Source organism: Dunckerocampus dactyliophorus, chromosome 14 (assembly GCF_027744805.1).
Source record: "Dunckerocampus dactyliophorus isolate RoL2022-P2 chromosome 14, RoL_Ddac_1.1, whole genome shotgun sequence".
Classification (NCBI taxonomy): Eukaryota; Metazoa; Chordata; class Actinopteri; order Syngnathiformes; family Syngnathidae; genus Dunckerocampus; species Dunckerocampus dactyliophorus.
Window position 1 is genome coordinate 933,289 of NC_072832.1, and position 23,276 is coordinate 956,564.

The 23,276-nt window shown below is 44.6% G+C and overlaps 1 protein-coding gene across 7 annotated transcripts in view; it reads right to left on the bottom strand.

Moving 5' to 3' along the window:
• The window catches only part of mgmt (O-6-methylguanine-DNA methyltransferase), a 95,296-nt gene that overhangs the window by 39,633 nt on the left and 32,387 nt on the right, over positions 1-23,276 (bottom strand). For 5 of the 7 annotated variants that reach the window (XM_054797829.1, XM_054797830.1, XM_054797824.1 and 2 more), the window contains exons 4-6: positions 19,675-19,701; positions 18,076-18,215; positions 6,756-7,509 (exon numbers count right to left, since the gene is read on the bottom strand). In XM_054797829.1, coding sequence (XP_054653804.1) covers positions 7,381-7,509; positions 18,076-18,215; positions 19,675-19,701 — 296 coding nt within the window. In that variant the 3' untranslated portion in view covers positions 6,756-7,380. Of the gene's footprint in view, positions 1-6,755; positions 7,510-18,075; positions 18,216-19,674; positions 19,702-23,276 lie in introns of those variants that run through there. The other 2 variants (XM_054797825.1, XM_054797828.1) reach the window with 2 other exon arrangements.

Genomic DNA, 23,276 nt, shown 5'->3' on the forward strand with positions numbered 1-23,276 from the left:
TCTACTGCAAGCTCTCTAATAACTTTATTTCCACACATTTTCATCCTTTTGTCTCGCCGTAAAAAATGGGCACATGTTGATTGCTGAGATGGGGTGAAGGTCAAACGAGCGCTGCTTCTTCCTGCTCCTTTTCAAACGTGGTAAACTGATGTGACGTACTTCAGCGTAACGAAGCACGTTCAAAATAAGGTCAAACACGACAAGAAAAGCACATTTGCGTGTTTGCACCACGCAAATTGCTGGATTTAAAAAAAATGTATTTATTATTTATTTGTCATCACTTTATTCATTTTTGCTATTTGTTATTTGTTTATCATCCCCCCCCCCAAATAGGCTTCTCATTCCCGCTAAGTTGGTATTCATGTATGAATAAGTAAATGACATTTATAAATATGCAGGTCAAACGTACGTACCCGGCACCGCCCCCTTATGCTATTATGCTTCACTGATCACGTTCGTCTGTCCCACTTTGTTCGGCGGTGCTTGAACGCACCGTAGTTTCATGAGGCAAAGCGAAACGTATTATTCATGAGTGGGGGGCACCCGAAAATGTGTTGAATTAGTGTGTGAGGCATATTTAGTGCTGCGAGTGAACCACGGCAGGAGGGTTTGGGGTGGGGGGGAAGAGCCATGTGTCAAAAAAGACATTTTTATGGGCGTCTCAATTATTTTTTTCCCCTTTCGCTGGTAAGTCTGGAATGAAACTGTAAATTCATCTGCTGGCCACCGTGACAGCTGACGTCCAAACGACTCATCCATCAGTTTGTTGGATGATGATAAGCAAATGCAGGGTCGAGTGTGGAATGATATCAGGAGGTACGTTTGGAAGGTTTCGCAGCTACAAGCGGCCCTCGGAGGGCTGATGTGGACCACCATGACAATGAGTTTGAAAGAAGCTCACAAAAAAAAAGGACCATCCCCTCACGGATCATTACAAGGGCGTCAAAGGACGCCATGTTTGCCATGATATTGCTCTTTGTAGCGCGGCGTGGAGCGTTGGTATTAGATGCTGCTGTGGCAGCTGTCGTGGCTGGCTGGCTGGCTGCGCGGTGCCTCGGTGTCAGGGCCTCCGAGGCCAGGCGGTCCCGGCAGACAGACAAGAGGGGGAGGAAACCCGATAGCCGAGCCAAGCCTCAGTCTGTCTCTGTGAGCTACGGTATCTATTCCTGTGTCCGTCTGCTGGACTATCTGCATGGCAAACACTCCTCACGCTTGTCTCCAGAAAGTTCTCATTCTTTTTGTAAGTGCACAAACTTCTTGGAAATAATAAAAAAAAAATCACAGCCACGAGCAGCACTGAACTGGCCCTCGACACCCCCAAACCCCCACCCCCGGCTCAACTCGGGCAAGTAAGTGCCTGTGAATATTCTCATTCATCCAGGTCATTGTGTCCTCATGGCACTTCGGTCCACTGGACTGTTTCGGTTGTCTTGGAAGACGTTTTAACTCTCGTCCGAGCACATCAGCTCCTGATCGACGACGTGGTGGTTCTGACCTGGGAGGACAGCCTGAGCCTCGTTTGTAGACCGGGGCTGTCCTACCGACTCAGACTAGTGTTGTCCCACCAAGTCACTGAGCATGAACTGATGAAGCCTGACTTGGATGAAAAGCAAAACGTCAACAATTCCATGTCTTGCGCAGGCCAGTAAGTAGACTTTGCTTTGTCACTTCCTGTTGCCACTGGGTGGCGCTGTGACTAATTCAGGAAGTGACCCATGCATAGCTTCACGGTGTGATGTCATCATACACACCGATTATCATCAAGCTCGGGCCTTGTGGAGTCCAGTTATTAGCGTTGACATTTTTGGGGCAGACCGGCCATGAAAATTTCTCGCCGGACCCCGCCCACATTCTCTGGCGCAGGCTGAAGCCATTCACGAAATGTCCTCGTCCATCTGTCTCGTATCCATGATTTGGATTTGGACTCATTCGGTCAAAGTCCCCAGGAGGAGTTTGTAAAAATAAGAGCCCTGGTTGTGACTTCCTGTTTGTTTGCGAACACGAGTTCTTGAGGCTTTTTTGTGCGTCCTGTCATGACATCTCCATCACATGTGGTGAAAGGGGCTATTTTAAGAAACAAATCTAATGTGAGTTTAGGGAATTTGTGTTGGGGAATATCACATTTTTCAGCCGGCCAGACGCTCTTGCAAACTTTGGTGAGTTTTCATGCATGTTGAGGCCCCCACAAAAGAAGCAATAACAAGTAGTTCCACAGGGCCCCCGCACCGCTATCACTCGCTGCTCGGCTCCTCAAAAAAGCGGGGATGAATGAATCACAGCTGTGGCTGGAGGAGCCCACTCCGGCTTGCATGTGTCTACCGGGGGGAGCAGGTTGCAATGTTATGAGCCAACATGTAGAAGGAGCGCAGACAGGGAAGGTGTGTTTGGATTTGATGTGTGGGAGAAAATTGTTCTATAATGAGGAGGGGTGCCAGGATATGAGATGGGAAGTGGGGAGTTGGAGACAGGATGTAAGTTATGAGAAGGAAGCTAATGTTGGGAAATGTCGAGGCTGCTGCTGTTGTTGGACGCTCAAATATTTCTCAGCGCACGGCCGCTGGTGATTAATGCAACCTGGCCGGGTCAGAACTCTCCACTCACACTCCAAACACCAAAACATATTCTTTCGGGCTCAAATGAGTGTGTGTCACATATACAGCATATGTGTGTGTGAGGGGGTTAATAAATGTTGAATCAAACGCCGCACGAGACACTCACACTCCTTAAGGGTTGCCCATTAGCGGTGTGTGGGTGCACGGGGAGTTTATCAGTGTCTGGGTGATTTATGAAGTCAGACTCGATATCATCCACTTCACCCACACACATATGGACCTGCACATGTGCACACACCAACACGCGTGGCCTCGTGAGCACGTGCACCCTCTGAAACGGGGAGGTGGTGGTGGTGGGGGTATTAGGGGCAAAATGAAAGAGATTAACAGTGCAGATGATGAAAAGTGCATCGATGCTCACGCTTTGCTTTTTCAACACGTTTAACAGCAAAGTGACACTGGAGTGCATTCAAGTACAAGTCAACATGGCTGAAAAGAAGCGGGAAGAAGCACAGCTTATTTATTGAACACATTTTAAAAAAAAGAAATATGAATAAAACAAATCGTTTCTGATACGGAAATATTGTATATTTCAAGGGTGTCCTCTCCGAACTTCTACATGAAGAAAAATAGCAGAATGTGGCGGGCCACTTATCACAAATTGGACTATTTTTCAACAAAATGGAATCTTGAAATTAGAAAATGATATTGTGCAATAACAGTGCCTTTAAAAATGCTTACAACGGGACTTGCTTGTCTTCTCAAAGAGAAGTAAATTAAAATAAATCTTATGACTAATCTTATGTATATTTAAGCCTGATCTTCAATTAAAAAAAACAATCACCAGCCCACTAACATTTATTGTATGGAAAATAGCTCAATGTCTACGTATTTTGATGTCCCGACATCATTGAATGAAATGGGCCTTTAAAGAGCCCAAATAACGCGAGGGGTGTCACAAGACACCCAATGCATAAGGCTGGGTCCACGAGAACGAGACGAGTTGAGATTTTAAGAAAAGTGCAATAAATTAACATGAGCGGACAAACAAACGTTTATTTAACCGCGTCACAAAACAATGCATGTGCATTTTCAAATGTCCCACAAATTGACAATAAACATTTTTGTAGACCAAATAAACCACTCATGTTATGATAAAATATCATAAATAAATAAATCTATTTCATAATAAGGCAATTGTTCCTTTAATATGTCATCTTTCATTGTTGTACAGTTCTTCTAATAAGCAAGTCATACCGTCTAACATGTGCAGCGTTTCCTGAAATGCTGCCTTTCAGCCGTACCAAAGAGCATCATTTCTTTTGCGATGACTTTCCGTGAACACACACAATGTTGTGCTGTTCCGCTTGTATTTACTTAGTCGAGCTAGCGTCTCAGTGAGTGTTGACTGTTTGGGTGAACACTGGATGAGGCTTCATGTGTAGGGTTTTTTCCCCACATGGTAAAAGTGGGTCAGGTGGATTTCATTTACCAATTGATGATTAATATATGATTCATTTATTAATTTATTATCGCAAGACAGTTTTTTCTTTCTGAATGAGAAATCTTGTCCCGTTTTCATCTTGCGAGATCTTGTGACGTGCCTAATAATGACATAGTTGGCATTTTTCATTCAATTAAATGAAAGGCACACCTGAGGGTTAATTAATGCCAAATGAATCAAACATGTTGCTTGATATTGTTGAAATTGGCATCTATGCTTCTGCTGAACGTTTCTGCTGTTATTCCTTCGTGTGCTGAAAAGTAGTTGCTCCAAAAACTGGAAAATAAATTAGCATCCGGATCAACGTGATGCTCCAAATCCAGTCGTTTATGGTGAGTGTGGTGCAAAGTTCTTTGTCTTGTAGTGTTCTTGTTGATGCCAACAGGTTTTGATATTATCACACCTGGCACTTTAGGCCTCCCCAAATTCATGGTTTGGCAGGTGCATATGCTTTTATGCCTTTTGCTTTACTGCTTTCATTGATTCCTTCTATGTTATTGTTACTGTGCTTAACGTCGCCCGGCCCTCACAGACTTTAGCCTCTGGCTAAAAAGCTTGCATGTTTGCATACGGTGGTGTGAAAAAGTACTTGGCCCATTTGTCACACTTGAATGTTTCAGATCATCAAACTGATTTAAATATCAGCCGATGACAACACAACTGAACACAAAACACAGTTTTTCAATGAAACTTTTTATTATTAAGGGGAACTAATTCCAAAGCTACACGTCCCTGAGTGAAAAAGTGATTGCCCCCCCTGTTAACACACAACTTATCTGACATTGATTGAGATCTATCAGTCTGGAAAAGGTTAGAAAATCATTTCTAAAGCTTTGGGACTCCAGCAAACCACAGTGAGAGCCAACCTTCCCCCTGCTGCCATGCAAAAACTTCTGAAGGAGAATGTCCGGCCATCTGTTGGTGACTTCAAGCAGCGGGACAATGATCCAAAACACACCAGCAAGTCCACCTCTGAATGGCTGAAGACTTTGGAGTGGTCTAGTCCAAGTCCTGACCTGAATCCTATTGAGATGCTGTGGCATGACCTTCATAAGGCGCTTCAGGCTGGAAAAGCCTCCATTGTGGCTGAATGACAACAATTCTGCTAAATTCCTCCCCAGCGCTGGAAGAGACTCACTGCAAGGTATCACAAACGCTTGATTGCAGTTGTTGCTGCTAAGGGGGGCCAACCACTTATGTCCAAAAGGAGTAGGAAGAAGCAAAGCTTATTTAATCCTACCCCCCATCCATTCTACATCTAGTACAGTACATATTATTCGCTTCCTGCATGTCATATTTTTCCATATAATAATCACTTCATAGTAAAAGAAACAATAAAAAATAAAAAGAAGCATGGCAGAACAATAAGTATAATAACCAAGACTCTTCTGCCCTTAATAGCAAGTTTCATTTAGAAAGTGTATTTTGTGTTCAGTTGTGTTGTCATCAACTAATATTTACATTTGTTTGATGATCTGAAACATTTAAATGTAACAAACATAAAAAAACAAACACAAACACTTTTTCACACCACTGCGTTTAAATCTGCCAAAAGGTCCATCAAACTTTGTGTGTTGCCTGTTGTGAAATAGAAACTAGTAATAATACTGCTGGTACCAAGATGTCCTGTACAAGTGAGCTAAATGGTAACACAAGAGGTGTGAAAGATGAACCATAAAGCACTGCCTTGGGTACCTGAGCAATTAGACGGCCAATTACTGGCAGCATCGCTGATGCTTTGATGCTGGACTTGTTTTCAACTGCTCCAGACAGCAGCAGCAAACTCGGCTTGCTAAATTTGTAGCATTCCATGGAATTTAGTTAGCCACAAGCAAAAAAAAAAACAAAAAAAAAAGTGGAAAAAAAGGAGGGTGCTTACAGTGCACTTCAGAGTGCGCCTGGCTTAAATGGGACCCCTTGTGGCTGTGTCACAACTCCCTTCGTTAGGGGGATGACTGTAGCCTGTAGTCACCACAGGCATCATTAGCCCTCTGTGAAACCACAGACTGGCTCTCATTCTTCATCTGCCTGTCTCCACATCCACGCTTACCGACGGCAGCGCCAGCCCAGCCGCTCCGCCAGCGAGAGCCTGACGGTCGGAGGAGGAATTCAAAAATGCAGCAAAAAAAAAAAAAAGTTCAAATGTATTCAGAAGGAATTGGATCAGTAAAGGTTAGAGAGCTGAGGTTATTTTGGGAGGGTGGATTATTAGGCTACCTGGGCTGCACAGAGGAGGAATAACTATGGACACGTCAGGGTCACTCTGGAATTGCATTAGACAGAGAGCAGAATCAAGAATTTAATAGGAGGAGAGAAGAGAATGAAACCGTCAACGCAACAAAAGATCCTTAAGGAGGGTGGAGGGGGTACTGGAAATGTTCTGTCAAACCATCCACACACACACACACACACACACACACACACACACACGCGCACGCACTCCCCGCCCGTCCTTCTCCATATGGTCCTTCCCAGATAAAATAATTCTCCTCAACAGGGATTAAATGCGGTTGTGCGGGAAATAAAATAAGACATAAACATGTAAGTCGCGGATGAAATGTGCAGGATGAATTCCAGGTTGAAATGCTGCATGTCGGTTTTCCCCGTTCTGTACTGCCCTCTAATGGAAAACCCTCAAGAAGAGAGCAGGGAAGAAGCAGCTCAGACGAAACAGACACGACACGCAGCCTCATCACAAATCAGCTCAACACTTTTTTTCCATTTATTGTAAATCCATGCAATTAAACATGATGAAAAGGGCTCTAATTTGACACGTGCATTTAGCTAAAGCGCTGTATATAATGCATAAGACACTTGAGGTGTGAGACGCGGGCAAACAATGAGATCTAAATGGAGACTAAACAAATACTCCACTACAAAGCTTTGGAGCCGCAAATTTCTGAGCCTTTATCACTGGATGTCGAACAAAGCACTCGCTTGGCAGGAAATTAAAAAGCCAACGAGAGGTACAAAGACTAATTCTGCTCAGGAAAAAAAACAACAACAACAACAATGCGAGAGACATATTTTTAAGGGAATAATAACGCTTTAGAAAAAGCATTCCAGCACTATCTGGCAAACGCAGCGCGGGCCCACGGGAGCATATGTTTGTAATTCCGACTCTTCTGTTTAAGTTATTTTTGTACATTCTAATTCGGCAACAACTCACTAGTACATTAACTATGCAGCATCTCTATTCTTAGCTTTAAAATATGAATTAAATTGAATATTTACACATAACTGTGTGTGTGTGTGTGTGTGTGTGTGTTTTCTTGAATACTTGATGCTTGCAGCGTGAGTGCAGGAGAGTTGGCGTCCGCCGTGTCAGCCGTCCTCGCGCCGCCTCTCGTGGGCGAGGAGCCATTGTTTGAGGTGGTCGCCCCTGCCGCCCATGTACGGGCCGCTCTGGCCGCTGCTAGAAATGACTCGGTGGCAGGGGATGATGAGCGGAATCTGGCAAACAAAAGAGGAATTCATCCCTGAGGAAGCGGACGTGCAACTTTTGTAAATGTTGTGCAAGCACATCTCACATTCGCTTTGATGTGTTATCTTTTTCTGGAAAGGTACAATTATCTTTCCTGCCCCCCCCCATCTCTTATATTCAAATTCACTATGGAGAGTTGGATTTTAAGAATAACTCTATGAAGCATGCAAACTAAGAGCAGACGGTGGAGCGCAGGAGCAGTAGAAATGGATTATGTATGAAAGAGTCAGCCGGTAAACGGTGCAACTTTGAAGGAAGCGCCGTGTCGACAATATCAAGCTGCACTTTTCCATTTGCATGTTGTGGCGATGCTTCAAATGTTCAAAAATGGAGGCCGTTCTTCCCATTGCAAATAATGTAAATGCAATTTAGACATTTTAAGCACCAAAAAATGTTAACAATAAACACGTTAGAGAATTTCACGGTGGCCTTCAATTAAAAATGCACAGACGGCGTGTCAGCAATGCATTGGCTGCTTTGTCTGGCCACTCAAACAGGCTAGTTTGTTACATGCAATATTGTACGAAAACCGAGGCAAACTTTTAGCTAATTTTTCAATGGAAAGCGAATCATTCAAAAACGGGGCTTACAAAAACCGAGGTTTTACGGTACATGGAAATTACATTCAAATAAGTGATTACAGTAGAGACACATGCATAACCTGCCTGCTTCACACTGACCCCGCCGGGGCTCGAGCACACGACCTTTGGAATGGGAGACGAGAGCGCTGAACGTTGGGCCAAAAGCCCGGACTGTCAACCCTGCGTTCGGTGCAGCTCTTAAGGCCGAGGGAGTGCGGTTTACCAACGTACACTGGCTGGCATCAGTTGCACATGATTATATTTAAATACATGAATACAGGAGTAAAAGGAATGTATAAATACATGCAAGGGTGTCCAAAGTGCATATTCTAAAAATAAAATTAATTCATAATAGGAAACACTACCAGTATGGAGACACTTTCTCATACCTTAACATGAGAAAGTGTCTTCAAACCTTTGACTGGTCGTATACATGGTGAGATGTTACACTAATTTCTCTGATAATTCAATAACACAAAGCTTGGATGTGGATGTTTTGTTCAGATAGCGTAGCATATGTTGACCTACAGTGGACTGCTTTAGCATCTTTCATGCACAAAATGTATCAAAGCAAAGCCCCCCCCCCCGTCTTTCAAATTTTCTGTACATAGGCATTGGTGGCAAATGTTTGGACACCCCAGGACTAAGCAATAGCTGACAAAATAATGCTAATTCCAATCAAAGTCGGACAGCATGGTTGCCATCTTTCCCCTTCTGCCACGTAGCTTAGAAGCACCTTGAGCTCCTGTGCTTGGACTGCTTGTGTTTATACCAAGGCTGTCAAATGAATTCATCATGATTAATCACCATCTGCAACTAAGTGATATGTGTACTACATACACTCCTGGTCGACATTTTACAACCAGTTGAAAAATTGCAAGGATTTACATTTTGCACTGTTGGATCTTTTGTGGAGCTTCAAAATGCAAACAGAAGACATTTTAAGTAAGCAATTTATTGCAAAGAAGCATGGAAGTGAAACAGGCTGTTCATCAGCTGATCCAAAGTTGAAAAGCACAGCCTTTAAAAGGCAAAATGTGGGTTGAATGTGATTTAGTGTCAGGTATTCCCACTGTCATGATCTCTTGATGGCAAAGGCAAAACAGCTTTCTCTCTTTGAAGGCGGTGGGATTGTTGAGCTGCATAAGCAAGGCCTCTCTCTGGCAGCCACCATTGCTGCTGAGGTTGGACACAGGAAGACACTCATCCCAAACTTCTCAAATACACCCTGAGGCTCATGGAACAAAAAAGTCAAGTGGTAGACCCAAAAAAATGAGCCAGAGGATCCCATTGGCTGTCTGTCAAGACACGGGACCATCCTCGGCCCAAATGAAGGTTGCTACCGGTGCCGAGTGCAGTCCGATAACCATCAGACAGCATCTGCCAGGGAAGGCTTTTAAGAAGAAAAAACTTCTTCAAAGATCTCGTCTCCTTCCACGCCACAAGACTGTCTATTTGGAATTAGCAGGAGGGCACCAATCATGGGACATTGAAAGGTGGAAGAAGGTTTTATTCTCCCTTGACGGTCCTGATGGCTTCCAACGTTGCTGGCATGACAAGGAGATCCCACCTGAGATGTTTTCCATCATCATGATCCTTCAATGGAACAATGGAGCTTCAGGTTGTGCAGGGGTGTCAAACGGCAGCCGGCTACGTAGGGATGTTGCAGGGGGGGTCCCTCATGACTGAAGGCCCTCGTCTGTGTGGTGATGACTGGCTTCTTCAACGGGACAACGCTGCACTTCACAAAAGGCTTCTTCCAGAGGAACCATCCTGTGTGTTCCCCTCATCTAAAGGGGATGGATGGCAAGGGAAGTTTACAAAGTTCCAGACAGTGGATGCCCTCCGTGAAGCCATCTTCAGCACGTGGAGCAACATTCCCACCAGCCTCCTGGGAACGCTGGCATCAAGCATGCCCAAAGCCATTTTTCACCTCATGAACAAGAATGGCACATGTACTCATTACTCACTCCTTTTACGCATTTGATTCTATTTTGGGGGGGGTTTCGTTGTTTTTTTTTTTTTTTTTTTTTTTTTACCTATGGTCTTAAACCTTTGATCAGCTGACGAACAACCTATTTCACTTTAATGCTTATTTGCTTACTCAATGTTGTTTGTCTCCCATTTCTTCTTTTTTGTGTATTTTGTATTTAGAATTTTGTCATTTTCAAACGGAGTAAAGTAAGAACAGTGAAAGTAAACGCCATCGTAGCCACTTCTCTTTGTGTGGAAACACACACAGTCTGGAGATGGGAAGACCTGGGTTGGATTCTCCCTTGGGCATTTCTGTGTGGAGTTTGCATGTTCTCCCCGTGTGTGGGGGGGTTTTCTGGGTACTCCGGCTTCCTCCCACATTCCTAAAACATGTATGTTAGCTTCATTGGAGACTCTAAATGGTCCATAGGTATGAATGTGAGTGTTTGTCTATATGTGCCCTGCCATTGGCTGGCCACCGGTCCAGGGTGTACCCCGCCTCTCACCCAAAGTCAGCTGGGATAGGCTCCAGCGACCCTAGTGAGGATAAGCAGCATAGAAGATGAATGGAAGTTCATTAGTTGTCCAGTGGAGTTAGGAGTGTTTGTGAATGCACCTCGCAGCAGTGTGGTGGAGAATAAGGAAGTGTTGTTGCGAGTCGGAGATACAGTACATACACCACCGTTTCAAGGAAACAGCTCCACTTTGAAGTGTAAAGATGTTCTGTCTCTCTTCCATTGTTCATTGTCTTTTTTCTTGCCATTTTTGGAGCAACAAATGACTTTCTCCGGTACAATGCTGTTCATCTGATGCTCACCAGGGTATGCTACCACAGTGTGTTCGCAATAGGGATGGCCCAATCAAATCTTCAGGATCGGGATCGGCTGCCGATCCTCTGTATTTGCGAAGATCGGATAATATCGCCTTCCGCCACGAGATCGGGCCGATCCAGTTGCCGTATCACGTTGGTAACTCCAAGCCACACTCCAACGCGGTAGGTGCTGTAAAGCGCCTCAAAGGGGGTTTGACCCCTGCCACCCGCCAGGGCACCATCCAGACATGTCCACGGTGTACCGTGGTGAAGTTAGTTTCACGTTGGACATTCAGCTCTGGAGCTACAGAGGTAGTTCCCTCTCACTGTGCCTGGACTGCTGCATCATGGTGCGGGGAGCTCGCACGGGAAGTGGCGCTCGGGTTGCTTATAATAGGGACCTTACAAACACTACTAAACATGTCGAAACGATGGCTAAAAACCTTGGAAAGTCCTCTATAACGGCGCCTGAATGGAAGCTAGTGGGGTTCGCTTAGTTTAGCTAGTGCAGCTGTGTGCGTGCGTGAATCAGGCGGGTCGAGTATATCGGATGAGTACACAGTATTTTCACTGTGTTGTGTTTTATGACGTGCAGGCACGTTTATTCTCGCACCCAGCGCATATCAATCATCAATTGCCATCCTCAACACACACAACACATTCAGGCATTCAAAATAAGCGCTCTTTGTCACATTTGTCTAATTGTGTAAACAAAATAAGGGCATCATTAAAATATCTTACACTAATAACGAGATTGGAATGACGTCTGTGACTTGCATCTTCCTTCATCACAAACACGGGCATTACAGTTGTTGAAGATGTAGTAGCAACGTGTGCTGAGGCTGACATGCCGTTAGCAAAGTCAGCTAAGCTGCGTCCATTTCTCAATTACTGGACTAAATGGGCCAATGATGCATTGCATCAATAAATGGAAGGATTTTTGCATTTTAATCACTAACCCAAGCAGCACACACTCTGTGCTCGTCAAATAAGTGGAAAAGGTAAAAAATTGAATTCTAAAAAGTTAAAAAATAAAAAACGGAATTTGGGAAAAGATAGTTTGTTAAACAAAAACAAGTCATATTTTAAATCACACCACAAATTGATCTATAAACATATCAAACGATTAGTCCCACCCTAAAAGTATTTTGCACGCCCTCTTTTTTCAGTTTTATTTTTTATTGTATGGACTTTTATTGGATTAGGGACCTGACTCACAGACGTTTGTTCCCAAAGCCCAACAATACGTTGGTCATGCTGTGGAATAACGAAGTCCATTCGGCAATACTTTGGCTGCACTGTTTTAATGCTTTCAAGAGCTATTTTCATCACCATATTCAATTCCACAGCCACGTCCAGCCAAACCACACTTCCAGATGAGCTGAATGAGTTCTACGCCCGCTTTGACACCCAAACTCCTGATGAGCAGAGAGGGTGGCTGGACTTGGGGAGCACACAGGACTCACCTCTCATGGTGACATCAGCTGATGTGCGCAGGGTTCTGAACAAAACAAACCCACAAAAAGCAGCAGGCCCAGACAACATCTCAGGACGTGCACTTCGGGTTTGCTCATCAGAGCTAGCTGATGTGCTTGCTGACATATTTAACCTGTCGCTTGCACAAGCATCTGTACCGACCTGCTTTAACTCCACCACCATAGTGCCCGTACCCAAGAAGAGCAACGTGACCTGCTTGAATGACTATCGCCCTATAGCAGTCACTCCTATTGTTATGAAGTGCTTTGAAAGGATAGTCATGACCCACATCAAAAAGAGCATCCCGGCGGCAACTGTGGACCCTCTACAGTTTGCATATCGCCAGAACCGGTCCACGGATGATGCAGTCAACACTGCCATCCACACAGCCCTTTCTCACCTACAGGGCCAGGACACATATGTCAGAATGCTATTTATAGACTATAGCTCTGCTTTTAATACAGTCAGCCCCCACAAACTCACAAATAAGCTCCTCACACTTGGCCTGTCACCCTCCCTCTGTAACTGGGTGTTTAACTTTCTCACAGGCAGGCCCCAGTCAGTCAGAGTCCACAACCGCACATCCAGCTCAAGAATTGTGAGCACTGGGACCCCACAGGGGTGTGTGCTGAGTCCACTCCTCTACACGCTCTTCACCTACGATTGCGTGGCCTCCCAGAACAACACCAGCATCATTAAATTTGCGGATGACACTACAGTCATCGGCCTGATCACTGGTGGTGTTGAAACATCATACAGAAGAGAGGTGGCGGACCACATAGCTTGGTGTCATGATAACAATCTCCTTCTCAATACAGATAAGACTAAAGAGATGATCATCGACCCAAGAACAAGGGAAAAGGAGCCGCATAGACCCCTGTTTATTGGTGAGACTGAGGTGGAGAGGGTGAACACCTTCAAGTTCCTTGGCACACACATCAGCGAGGACCTCACCTGGTCTCACAACACCCAACAAATTATGAAGAAGTCCCAAAGGAGACTGTACTTCCTGAGAAGACTGAGGAAATTTGGCATGTCCACCAAAATCCTGAGTTGCTTCTACAGATGCACTATGGAAAGTGTCCTTACCGCCTGCATCACTGTTTGGTACGGTAACTGTACAACACGTGATAGGAAGGCACTCCAGCGGGTGATCAAGACCTCACAGAACATTGTTGGGGCAGCCCTCCCCTCACTGAAAGACATTTATAAAACTAGAGTCCTACGAAGAACACACAACCTCATCAAGGACAGCACACATCCACAACACTCATTATTCACACTCCTACCGTCAGGCAGACGCTACAGGAGTTTGAAGTCCAGGACCACAAGGCTGGCAAACAGCTTTTACCCACAGGCCATCAGGCTCCTCAACGAAGCACTCGCACACGCCGCACGCAACACACGCACACACTCATAGCACTTTATTTATTTATTTATTTATTTGTATTATTTATGTGTATTAATGTCTCTTCTGTTGTTGTTGCTTAATTTATTGGTATTTATGTTTCTTATGTTCTTCTTCTTTCTTGTGTTTTCTTTCTTTTCTTGGGAGAATGGACAGAATAAGAATTTCATTGCATAGTAGAACTGCTGTTTTACTGTGCATATGACAATAAAACTCTTGAATCTTGAATCTCATGTTTGTAACAAAAGATTATTATTATTAAAAAAATCAAACAAACGATCGGTGCCGGATCGGATCGGCAAGACTATAAAAAAAATTGTATCAGATCAGAAGCCAAAAAATGTGGATCGGGACATCCCTGCTTTGCAACATTGCTTCTATGCAGACAGAGGAGGTAGTAAGTACTGCTGCAGGAATGAGTTGCGCCATTGTTGCTTGATCCGCCTCCATTTCTGTACAGCTTTAAATTGTTGACCCATTTTGTGCTTCCTGAAACAGTATCATTTTTCACTTTTGACTGACCTTACCCTTTTTTTTTAACCTCTGGCACTTCACCACTTACCTTTGTACCATTTCAAGCCATTCACTTGAACCACCCGAATTTCAATCAATACAGTAACTGGAAAAATTGGGGTGTTGTCAAACGTGTAAATGGTGTTGGAATTGCGCGCTGTCGCTGATGTGTTAAGGTAACAAAAGTTCTAAAAGACCGTCAGACTCTACAGACTGTACATCTGGGATGTCACAGCAGAGAGGTGTGGCCTGCCATGGTGCGCATGCGTTAATTAGCCTTCTGTAATGAATGGAACACATTTGTTACAGCCGTGTTGTTGTTGACATCCCAAATGAATCCACTGAGTTATTTGCTTACTTTCTCACTTTCCTCCACATATTGATAGGCTAAACGTTTTTAGCATATGTTGTGAAAACAAAGACACAAAAAAAGGGCAAAAGCCACAACAACAACTGGTTTGATCGCACACAATCCCGCATTCGGGGTGATGGCTCAGTCTTTGGCGATAAATGTTTTCCACTTTTAAAAGTGTAAAGCAAAGAAGCAATCAAAAATTAATGGGCAAAAACACCAGCAGGATGAATATTCAATGGAGAGGGTGTCAACATTAAGATCTGATAAGCCTGTGATCATTAAAAGGAGGAAGTCGGTGGAGCGTTTACTCTTATTGCAGACGACTGCCAGGGGGGGTCCCGGCTTCTTTGTAAACTAAATGGCTGGAGAAAGATTAAACAAGCCAGCCTAAAACACTTCTATCATTGTAAATTCACAACAAGAGGGGTGCCCGTGCTTGCAATGAATCACAGCAATTATTTCAAGGGAAAAATTTCCCTCCATTGATTCATGCAACATGTTGAAAAAACGTCACTGGCGGCGGCATGGCTGTAATTTCTAGTTGATCATAACTTGATGGCCGCTCCGGCGCATAAAAGTTGGATGCGCTGCGCGTCCGGGTTCAGATGCATCATTAAAGCCGCTCCCGCATCAACAGCAATAAAACTTTCCGAGCCCCAGATTAACCTTGCAGACAGAGAAATACTGCTCCGCTATTCCGATCAATATTGCTCCCCAGGTTTGGAGGGAGAGCAGGGTACCCCTCAAGGCCTGCGGATCTGCCTCCCGACTGTGCGGCGAGTGTGTGAGGATGCTCCACGCCGGGGCTTATCAATACTCAAATCCCGGCGAGTGTCACGGAGAAGGCGAGGATCGATTGAGCACACTGAGCTTTTCACAGCTGAAGCCCGAGTGGAGCGGCGCTGCTGACAAGTAATTGACACTGACAATCTGACTCTGGATCAGTATCAGTGGCTGAGGGCTCAGGCTCCCATCCTCCCCTCAGCAGAAAACAGGAAGAAGTGTGTGTGTGTGTGTGTGTGTGCGTGTAAAGCAGACTAGAGCATATTATTCAGCCAACCAGAAGCAATGCCAGTGGCGAGTGTGCCTAATAAAGTGTGTACAAAAAGCACGGTTACATAATGTGCGAATATAAGAGGAAGTGGCTGGCTCCATTTGTGTACGAGAGGTGTTCTGACGGCGGCAGTGCCCACAGCGCTACAAGGGCACAGCTAAACGGCCTTTGATCAGATGGTTTGATGAGGCGGAGACACACCGCTCGCCCTCCAGCCCTCCATGGGGCACACGCGGGCCAAGACGAGCAGGCCGGGATTCCTTCGTGAGGTTTAGGCTAACGATAAAGACCGGCGTAAACAAAAGGTGTGGCATTTAAATCGTGGGGGAACGTTTAGTTTGCCCACCCTGGCTTCTAACAGGACGCTTGTGGAATAACACGCAGGAAGACTTCAAGACTTTCAAGGACCACTGTAGTGCTGAGCCACTGCCTTTATTTCCAATCATTGTTTTGTCCTTAAAGTTGCTGCTCAACCCCCCCACACTCTTTTATTATTCAATCCAAGAGAGAGCGTTTGCAGACTGTATTAATGTTCTGTTTTGAGATGTTTATGAACAATACCTCATTGCTGGTTGACATGAATCATGAATGGGTTATCCCATGAATCAACAACTACTTTGTGTCACATTCATAGTTTTTTGTTTGATTTAAAAATGTAAATATCCTCTGATTTCAGCCTCTCCAACATGAGTATCTTTTAAATGTCCTAAGAGTATTATCTTTGCGTTTTAGACACACATCAGCTTTATGCTTTGGAAAACAGCCACCAACCTGTTTGTCTCTTTTCTGATATGTTGCCGACCAAACCACCAACTCTTTGTGTTGGCTTCATACTGATTGGGCCCGTCTACAGCAGGGGTGTCCAAAGTACGGCCGGGGGGCCATTTGCAGTCTGCAGCTTGTTTTTTATTGGTTATCCGCTGTTATGCGGATTTTTTAAAGTGCAATTTTAGTTTAGTTTTTTTTTTTTTTTAAACAGCGTATGAACGCTGTTACAGGCCGAGCCTGGCTCCTTAAGAAGAATTGCATTGTGGGAGCGCACGGTGGTCGGGTTTTGTGATCGGCTTTGAAAGGCATTTATCGGTATACTGTATGCCAGTCACGTGTTTTTTTTACGGAAATCGGCCAATACTAATCAGTGGCCGATCGATCGGAGCATCCCCAATATATAACTTGCTAGCATGTCTGCGTGTGTTGCTTTACCGAGTGGCAAACTTGCATCCTTTCATTTTTCACTATGTGGCCCTTGCTGGGCACCCCTCAACTAGACGCTTGTGGTTGACTTTTGAGGCATATTTTCTCAGAGGAGTGTCCAAATTGTACAGCTATTTGGACATTCCACTTAACTCTGGAGTCGCCTTCAGGTTCCACTGGTTAGGCAAAATATTAGAAACAGCTGTCGGTCTGATTTCAGTGCATCCGTACGCCACTGCACACGACATACACACAGAGGAAAACAGATATTAACTTAATTCTAGTGCTGTCAAATGATTATAATTGTTAATTGGATTAATCAGTTTGCAAATGAATTAATCATGATTAATCACCATCTGAAATGTGCCAATTTTTTACTGTATTTCATGAACATAAAAGTAAATGACAAGGCAGGCTTATAAATATTTGAATGTCCATCCATCCATCCATCTTCTATGCCGCTTATCCTCATTAGAGTCGCAGGTATGCTGGAGCCTATCCCAGCTGACTTCTGGTGAGAGGCGGGGTACACCCTGGACTGGTGTCCAGCCAATGGCAGGGCACATATAGACAAACACTCACATTCATACCTATGGACCATTTAGAGTCTCAAATGAAGCTAACATGCATGTTTTTGGAATGTGGGAGGAAACCGGAGTACCCAGAAAACCCCCACACGCATGGGGAGAACATGCAAACTCCACACAGAGGTGCCCAAGGGGAGATTCGGACCCAGGTCTTCCCATCTCCTGACTGCGTGGCCAACATGCTAACCACTGAGCCTCCGTGCGGTGGTGCAGTTTGATTGTCTTACTGGTCATTTTAACGTAACCCCCGTTAATGAATACTTATAATTGAACATTATTATCAATACAAGGTGTTTAGATTGCATATGTTCCACCCCATCATCCACATTGCATTAAATGATATCGTCATTATAGTTCTGTTGCTTAGAAATGAGTCATCATTTATCACAGTTGCAGATAAAGAAGGCGCTCGTCAATCAACTTAGCATAAGTCATTATTTAACAGCGCCAGTCATGTGACCATGCCTCATTAAGGCTGCATACATAAGTGTGTGCGTGCGTGTCCACCCACAAAAGGTAATTTCTCTCCAGATAATCTCGCTAAATAAGTCAGACCCGTCAATCAATGTCAGCCACGCTTACGGGGTTCCTCCTCATGGCCCCTCCCACTGCCCGCGCCGCTCCAGGGTTTCCCGCCATCTCCGCCAGGCGCTTGTAGGAGACCGTTTCCCCGATCTTCACGTCTCTCAGCAGGACGTGCAGCACGCGACTGGTGAACGTATCTGCAAGAGCGAGAGCGAGAGGAGAGGAGACGATGACGATTTCCTCGTTTCATCACTCAAACCACGACAGATGAGGAGGAACAACACGGACGACTTCACTGAAGAACACAAATCAAAAAGTTGGACACACTGAACTGCGACTTTCCGTCCGGCATACATATTCAACAGCTAAATACATAGAAGTCCCTCCGTTTGACCTTAGCAGCAGCAATAATACGCTACAGTAGCTGATGTGAGAAAATTATTACTATGGCAGGGAAAAAAATCTAGGTTATGCTTTGAAAGGTCACAGCTAAAATTAAAAAAGTTGGCTCCTTCATTTAAAAGGATTAAGAGAGGCCAAAAAGACGGCAAATCTGCTCCAGATTTTTAATAATAATCATTTGAATGTTGCATACCATTTGTGGCAGGCGGATGACTTTGAGGTTAATCAGACCAATTTGTCCTTTTAATTGCTTTCTATTCAGAGTAGATTCATTATATCATCTTTGCTTAAATGGCAGAATTCTTCAAATCATCTGCAGCTTAAGCCACCACATTAACAGCTCTGATTTCATTAGCACTTTAGCACTAGCTTTATCTTCTCTGTTCTCTTCTTCTGTTGTGGCTTATGAAGGGGGAGCGTGTTTGTCTACAGTCGATAAAGAACAAGCGAGAAGAGGCGACGCCGAGGAAACCTTGAGATGCTTTTGCACCACTTTGCACACGGGAGAACAATAGTCTCGTTATCGGGGGGGGGGGGGGGGTGAACTTCTTCCAGTGTACACAAGCACACGTAGTCAGTCATGAAAATTCAATTAGTGATCTCCCATTCTCTCTCATTTATTTGGTCTAAGAGAGCACATGACAAGTGATCTAGGAGCAATCCCCCTAAATTGGCATTGTGTGAAAACATGTCACACCCCTGTCTCACTTCTACAGAGTGAACATCGTCTGCTCCCCAGGCTCCCCTCGCTACCTCATAGTCACTCTCCGCTACACAAAGCCATGCGAACAAGGCAATTTGCCTAAACTGGGGGGAATAAGTGTAAAACCTAAAGGGGATACGTTTGATTGATGCGCACCCATGTGAGTTCTTTGTCTTGAACAAGGCCCGTAGGTACTGTTTAATAATTTTTCAGGTAATAATCACGCTGTCAACGAGATGACGGGCTCCGACGCAGCCAGAGCCAATGTTATGACGAGGGAAGATACGCCCCCCCAATTTTCCTTTATGCATCATTCTCCCCCACGCAAGGAAGTGGCTTTTGGCCGCAAACTGATAGCACTTTGTCGCTCACGTGCGGACGACAAGTTTGCCCAGACTTTAACGGTGACAAATCCCGTGTCGATGCCTCCGACAAACAAGCAAAAATCATCGCTTTAGCATAAAAGCAGCAACAAACGCCTGCTGGTGTTTTTGCCCCCCCCCCACGCACACACACCAAATGATACACATTAATCAGAGTTGGGCATGTACCTGCTTTTAAGGTCACCATTTGGTCCCCTTTTGACAGTCAGTGGAAAAAATGCAAAACAAAAACAAAGCAAAACAAAATTCCCACATTAAAAAATGAGAAATATATAATGTTATGTATAACAAAATAATATAATATAGTTAGAGCTGGCAATCTGTTAAAATATTTAATCACGATTAATCATTTTGTTCATGTTAACTCATAATCACACTTAATCTCAGATAGAAATAAGTTTTTATCTATAATAAGTAGGGCTGTAAATCTCTTTGTGGTAAACAACACACAACTACTACAGTAACTACTACAGTAACTACTACAGTAACTACTACAAACTACATCAAATTTTATGTAAAGGGATATCAATTTTGAAAATATGGGCCGTATTTTCACAATTGATATCTGGGGCAGCATGACTCAGGTGGTAGAGTGGTCGTCTCCCAACCTGAAGGTTACAGGTTCAATCCTCCGTCCTCCCGTGATCGTGTCGAAGTGTCCTTGGGCAAGATACTGAACCCCCAGGTGCTCCTGGTGCTGCGCCATCAGTAGCTAAATGTGCTAACAGCTTCAAAGCGCTATGAGTGCCTTGGAGGTGGAAAAGTGCGATACTAAAACACACACAGGACTGGACTTATCACCTTATTATTATTATTGTTATTATTTATTACGTATTATGGCACTACAAATTAGACGTGATCTGTTCCATTTGTTGATTCTTATTCTATTTTGTTGTTTTCCATGTCTTGCCTTTGTTGTTTTATTTTATTTTGTGATAAAATTATTATCTGTTATCTATCTATGATTGGTTAGTTAGTTGAACACTGAAAATCTAAAGTATTTTCAAGTCATTAGACTAACACCAGAGTCAAGTCCAAGTCGAGTTGCAAGTCTGTGATGATATTGTCAAGTTGACTCCATCAAATTGTGACCCAAGTCCACCTCTGATGGTTGCGGCAGTCGAGTGAATGTTGTGCAGTCTTTCACTGTAACTCGTTCACGAGCAAGTCTCGTGTTTAAAGACCACAAAATGACGAATCAGGGCACGCCGTAAACCGAGGACCACCTGTACTTGTCAGTATACCGCGGGCCGGTTACACTTCCAGTCCCTCGCTCAACGTGTGGGAAAGTAGCGAATGTTCCATTCCTGAAAAATCTGTTCATGTTACTAGAAAAAAGTAATTCCAGGCAGCCGCTTCTCCCGGAAGACCAGCGCGAGGTTAAAGAAGTGTGCCCTCATCAGTGTCAGTGACAGGGGCTTCACTCCAGGAGACCCGCCCCCCATACTTCATAAAGAGACTAATACGCTGTGTCTGAGGTCAGGACCCTCTTTAGATCGGGTGCAGTGATGTCAATTGCTTAAATAAAAGTTGAGAGGAACCACTTACATGTTTACGGAGCGCCCGTAATGATGTCACAGGTCATTACCCGCCATGGGGCCACAGCGCCGGATCGAAGAGATCTAGTGATCATGAAGTTATTGACTCCTATGATTGATTTCCTCATTATTTTGGATATGAGAGCAATTTGGGGAAAAGGGGGGAGGGTGGGTGTAATAAAAAGTGAATTCCATCAGCAACGCTAATGATGGACTGCATGAGATGGCTGACAGTCACCTCATTGTACACGCTTTTTTTTCCGAGACAATAAAAACGACAATGGTGGAAATGCAGCGAGCTCATTATCCTTTGTGTCTAATGGGCGGGAAGACTTTGACTCCCAGTCAAAGTGTCTCTCCAGTCTGGAGGGATCCGCACTTTTGAAGGCTGACGGGGTGCTGATGATTCTCTGATTATTCGATATTCTGAAAACGTTCATTTCCCTAATTCCTCTCCACATCACAGGGGCGAGGCCTGGTGAGTGTCTCATCTCGCCCTGCGCTGTGCACAGGGGGAGGTTGAGGCTCCTGCAGGAATGCAGTCATCTGGGCTTTGAAGAGCGCCACGCACACCCAGCGTAGCCTGCCCCCTCCCCGCACATTCCCCGCGCCGCTTACCGAGACTAAGATCCTCTCGTCTGTTACATATGGATGTATAATTAATGAGATAAGAATATGCATCGTTTTAAGAACCCACGATGGTGTCTGTGTTTTCCTGGAGGTGGTGGGGGGGGGGCACACACGCACGCTGAGCATGAATGACACACGCGCACGCACTCGCCATTCCCCGTGCCTCAGAGGACCAAAGTTGCGTGTGATGTTGCGCGCTGACAATCAGTCAAGACGCGGAGGAAAAGCGGCACCTCGGCTCTCTGCTTTCATGTCACCTCTGCTGCTCAGGTAATACGGTGACAGCTAATATGAAAAGTGGCTTGTTTTGTCAGAAACGTGTAAATAAACATGGCAACACTTCAAGCGAAGGTCACAACTCAATATTACATGACAAGTGTAGCGAGAGCGCCGTTGCATTGAGGCTCTCCCGCAAGATAACTGAGCAAACAAAAGTTGCCTGTCACCGATTGTAATGACCTGATTAAACTTGTTGTTTTCTTTTTTTTGCAGGAAGGCAGCCATGAGTCGGGACTTGTGCGGCAATGAGCCTCATATTCATGAATCAACAAGAAAAAAAAAAGAAAAAAACCACCCCGCTATTGTCCTTCCTCAAAAGACAAATACTCCTGATGCAAACATTTAACATTTTTATACAAGCACGGCCCCGCGGTTGCGACTACTGAGAGCAATCCGGCCCTAAACCCTGTATTTACCGAGCCCCAAAACAACAGGCGAGGGGGAGAGGTGCAACACAGCACAATCACCTATTCAGATCAGGTACTAATGAAGAATTCCATCTATCCTGAAATTTAATTAAAACCCCAAAGACTCCAGATGAGATGCGATTTGAAAGAGCCCGGGGCTGGTACACAAGCACTTGGTGGCGAAGGGAATCGCACTGAAAGGTGATATCGTAATTGGTCCTGATGTATTTCTGCATTGCTTTTGCGGGAGCGTGGGACTCTGTAGCTGTATACCGGGGGTCTCGACGGAGTACCTGCTCATTGAAAATGCCATCACTCAAGCACTGCGGGTCTGCATGAAATTAGAGCGAAAGTGAGGCCTGATTGCAGGGGAAGGCAGACACAGTTGTTAAATGCATATATTACACTGGCTTTTTCCCCCCATGTAGGTGTGATTTTGTGTCTAAATGAGAGCTTTGGAAAATCTTTAATGCGCCTGTGAACTTCAAAAATGAGTTGTCAGGCGTCGGCCTTTTGTTTCCAAGCATAATTGAACATATCAAACTGTACACCAGTTTATTCCTCTGCTACTTTTTATTCTTATTCCGCCTTACTTTCTGTCCCCTCTCACCTTCCTCAGCAGATTCAAAGCAATCCAACACCAAAATGTTCAGCACATTCAGGACACGTTGGCTTGCTCTCAGGAGTTTTTAAAAAATTCCCCACATTTGCTGTAATTTCACATTTGATCTGGGTTGGTCTACGTTTGGGCATGGGTTGTGCGTGGGTTTTCTCGGGGTACTCCGGCTTCCTCCCACATTCCAAAGATGTGCATGTTAGGTTAACTGGAGATTCTCAATTGTGAATGTGAGTGTCAATGCTTGTTTGTCTATACTGATTCTCCTGAAAGGCGTACCAGAGCGGGTGCTGTCACTTC